This window comes from Parambassis ranga, chromosome 20 (genome assembly GCF_900634625.1).
Source record: "Parambassis ranga chromosome 20, fParRan2.1, whole genome shotgun sequence".
Lineage (NCBI taxonomy): Eukaryota > Metazoa > Chordata > Actinopteri > Ambassidae > Parambassis > Parambassis ranga.
Genome location: NC_041040.1, coordinates 10321 through 14311, shown reverse-complemented (window position 1 = coordinate 14311; position 3991 = coordinate 10321). Strand labels below are relative to the sequence as shown.

At 43.3% G+C, this 3991-nt stretch overlaps 1 protein-coding gene across 1 annotated transcript; it reads left to right on the top strand.

Annotated features, from left to right (window-relative positions):
* The first annotated feature begins 1566 nt into the window (after nt 1–1566).
* LOC114453472 (uncharacterized) lies at nt 1567–3168 on the top strand. The gene is made up of 4 exons (XM_028433383.1): nt 1567–1584; nt 1898–2064; nt 2143–2397; nt 2520–3168. Exons 2-4 carry the CDS (start codon nt 1900–1902, stop codon nt 3108–3110), a joined length of 1011 nt encoding a protein of 336 aa, XP_028289184.1. The 5' UTR covers nt 1567–1584; nt 1898–1899; the 3' UTR covers nt 3111–3168.
* The last annotated feature ends 823 nt before the right edge of the window (nt 3169–3991 follow it).

The window sequence follows — 3991 nt, the reverse complement described above, 5'->3', positions numbered from 1 at the left end:
AGCATTATTTGTCTAAATGTGTAATTCTTTACAGAGAGTTATTTCATCTTTGAAGTCATGGTTAGTATTGAAATGCAATAAAAATAATAAAAAAAAGTCATTTAAAAAAAACAATAAAAATTGTTGTAGATGAGAATTTAGAAGCTCCTTGCGTTGTTGTGTAGCTGTGTTTTTTTGACGTTTTTATTATTATTTTTACAAAGAACTCCAACCGCTGGACATCGGCGGTGCATGTGATTAAAATGCGGGACCACGTATGTCCGAAGATGGTCTTTATTTATTAATAAAGTGTACAGAGGAAGCTGGAATCACAACAGGCATTCAGCAGCAGCCACCGCTCTGCCCATAGAAACGCACACGCGCCGTTTCTCTGCCGCTGCCACCGTCAGGGTCCCAGCGTGAGCCAGGGCGGTTGTATATTGTTTGATTATGTTTGCCTCATTTTGAAATCACTGACTCCCCTCTCATTTCAGGTGTCTTGGCTGGCCCCTCCTCGTCTTCTCCCTCCCTCTCCTCCTGGTGATCACCTGCTCCTCCCTAATGTGCCTCACCTGTGTCCTTTTGTCTGCCCTGATCCCCTCACTCGGTGGCAGTTCGTCTCGTCTACTACCTGACTTCCAGCCGTCCTGTTCTCCAGCAGCGTGAGTATTTTTCTGAGCCTAGTATTTGTGTATTTTTTATTATTATTTTTGAGAACCGTGGTGACTCAACCCTGCGTGTGTGTGTGTGTGTGTGTGTGTGTGTGTGTGTCCCTCCTGCCGGCTTGTGCAGCGCCTACGTTTTTGCCCTGAGATCTGGTGCTTTTGAACTGTGTTCCCTGAGTTTTCGGGCACAATAAACTACTTTAATTTAACCTCTGCCTGTCTCCCGTCCTGCGCTTGAGTCCGTCTGCAACCTCCCTGACAGCCGCCGTGGAGCGAGAGAGAGAGAGAGAGAGGCTTAACCGGCTCCTCACTGATATCCAGCCGGTTTTTTTCACCTCTGCAGCGCAACGTACGGTAATTGTCTGTCTTAAAGCTGAGATGCCAGGGTCCGATCGCACATCAGGGCTGGCTGGAGGAGGAGGACGAGCGGCTCAGGGATGTTTACGTGAAGAGACCGGGTGGTTTTTTCCACCTTTCACCCTCGCTGCTGATCTGTGACTGCATGCGCGACCATCTCACCGCTGGAGTAAAAACAACAGGTGAAGCAGACGAACTCGGAGCTCCCTGTCATCCCGGGAGGGTTAACCAAAGAGCTTCAACCGCTGGATATCGGAGTAAACGGGGCGTTTAAAGCCAAGCTGCGAGCGGCGTGGCAGAGATGGATGTCAGAGAGCGAGCACAGCTTTACCGGGAGGCAGCGCAGGTGAGTTACGCCAGTTATGTGAATGGACTGTGGACGCGTGGGCTCATGTTTCTGCAGCGATTGTTGTCCGAGCTGTCGTGAAAGCCGGCGTAATTTCAGAGCAAAATGTGCATTTCAACTTTCCGATGCAATGTCATTTTTAGAGTCGCATGTATTACAGGTAAGCGTGTCGGCAGAGGTCGATTGGCTAACGTCTCGGAGGAACCAGGAAGTGCTTCGTGAGCTCTCCCCCGAATGGTAAGTTACCTTGAGATTTGCCCTTCACAATTCGACGGAAATATCATAAAAAACAGACTGTAATCATGTTAAAAGTTGTTGGAAAGGGTTCCTTGGAACCTTATGCAACGTTTACATGTGTTTGTGACCCAGTGTTGATGCAAAAATTTTTATCCGTGTTAGTAAAGCATGCTAATTGACTGAGCTAAATACATGTAAATGCATTGAAACGTTGTTGTTGTTGTAGTAGTAGATGAGGATTCAGAAGCTCCTTGTGTCATTGTGTAGCTGTGTTTTTTGACGTTTTCTTCTGGGTGACTCTTCATCATAACAGACATGCTCTGTGAAGATCCAAACTTGCTTCTTGAGTATAACAAACTGATGGGCTACCTCATGGGCTACCTGTGTGTCCTGACGGGACACAGATCTGTTGTCATGACAAACATGACCAAGGAAAATGTCTTGAACGCAGAACGTACCAAGCATGGATTCCATATCACAGTGAGTTGCTTTGAACTAAGGACTGAAATGTGCAGTGTAAAACAGACCAATACTAATGTTCTGAATTATTCTCCCCAGGTTGACGAACACAAAACTGTGCGTACATATGGACAGGCATCCTTGTTTGTCACCACGACCGAGCATTCCTGGCTGAGAAAATTGATAGAGATCCTCTCTGTCCAAAAGATTCATGACGATTGCAGTTATGTCTTTGCATCCATCCGTGGGAACCAAATTGTGAAACCTGTCCACTTCCTTCAAGCTGCCTGGAGAGATGCTGGCCTGGGAGGTATTATCACTTTCAACAAGATACGGAGCAGTGCCTCCACCCAAGTAAGTTTGTGTGATTTTTTTTTTTTTTTTTTTTTTTTTTTTTTTTTTTTGAAGCCATTGTGATTTTATGGATAAAACAGGACATACAGAATATGTTTTTTGTTTTGTTTTTCTATTTGCAGGCCAGCAAATATCTCACTGTCGAGGAAAAAGAAAAGCTGGCTAAGGCTATGTGTCATGATACAAAAACCGCTGAGCGTTTCTACGTGGCGCTGCCTGACAAGAAGGAAGCCTCAAAAGTTAGAGATTTAAGATTGAGGGCGATGAACATGGCTATGGCAGATGTGGAAGAAAGAAGCCCCACTGAGGACGAAACAACTGAAGATGAGGATGAGCCCGTCTTGGAAAGTGAGGGATACAGTTCACCAACATTTCTCTCTGAGGATTCAGAAACGGCTCGTAAAAGGGGAAGGGAGTTCCTCCCTAACATGTCTGTGGATGTCCAACCAGAACCTTGCAGCGACGAGGATGAGTTACCGTGCGGACAATCACGTGCAACTAAGAGGAAACTACACTTTAAATTTGAAGGAGTTGGCACTGGAATGTCTGACCCTGTGGAACAGTTTGATGCTAAGAAATCCAGCCACAGTAAATCCATGCAGCACAGAAGTTTCTGCATCTCATGCTGTAAAGCCAACTCAGGTGGTAGAGGAGACTCAAATGAGTCAGGAAACCGAACTGTAGGTCAGAAAACCAACTTTAGACAGTTTTGAGCATATTTATTTTCAAAGTAGTCCTTTTTAGTAAAGGATTTTTTTTATTTGTATAAAATTTTAGGGCCTTGAAAAGAAAAGGAGTATTTATGTTCATACGAAAGCTGAAATTATTTTTATTAAGATTTTATTGTTTTCAGAAACTTTTTCAGCAGATTTATTTTTAAAGTAGTCCTTTGGTAAAGGATTTTTTTTTATTTGCATAAACCGTTTTTCTCCTTGAAAAGAAAAGGAATATTTATTTTTATACCAAAGCTAAAATGTATTTTTATGAAGATTTTATTTTTTCAGAAACGTTTTCAGAAACTGGCTAATGTTTAAGTGCTTAATACAGAGTTTGGGGAGCATTATTTGTCTACATGTGTAATTCTTTACAGAGAGTTATGTCGTCTTTGATGTCATGGTTAGTATTCGTTAGACTTCGTCATTGGTGAGTTCGTTATCGGTGAGTTCGTTATTGGAGTTCGTTATCGGTGAGTTCGTTATTGGAGTTCGTTATCGGTGAGTTCGTTATCGGTGAGTTCGTTATTGGAGTTCGTTATCGGTGAGTTCGTTATTGGAGTTCGTTATCGGTGAGTTCGTTATTGGAGTTCGTTATCGGTGAGTTCGTTATTGGAGTTCGTTATCGGTGAGTTCGTTATTGGAGTTCGTTATCGGTGAGTTCGTTATTGGAGTTCGTTATCGGTGAGTTCGTTATTGGAGTTCGTTATCGGTGAGTTCGTTATTGGAGTTCGTTATCGGTGAGTTCGTTATTGGAGTTCGTTATTGGAGTTCGTTATTGGTGAGTTCGTTATTGGAGTTCGTTATCGGTGAGTTCGTTATTGGAGTTCGTTATCGGTGAGTTCGTTATTGGTGAGTTCGTTATTGGAGTTCGTTATCGG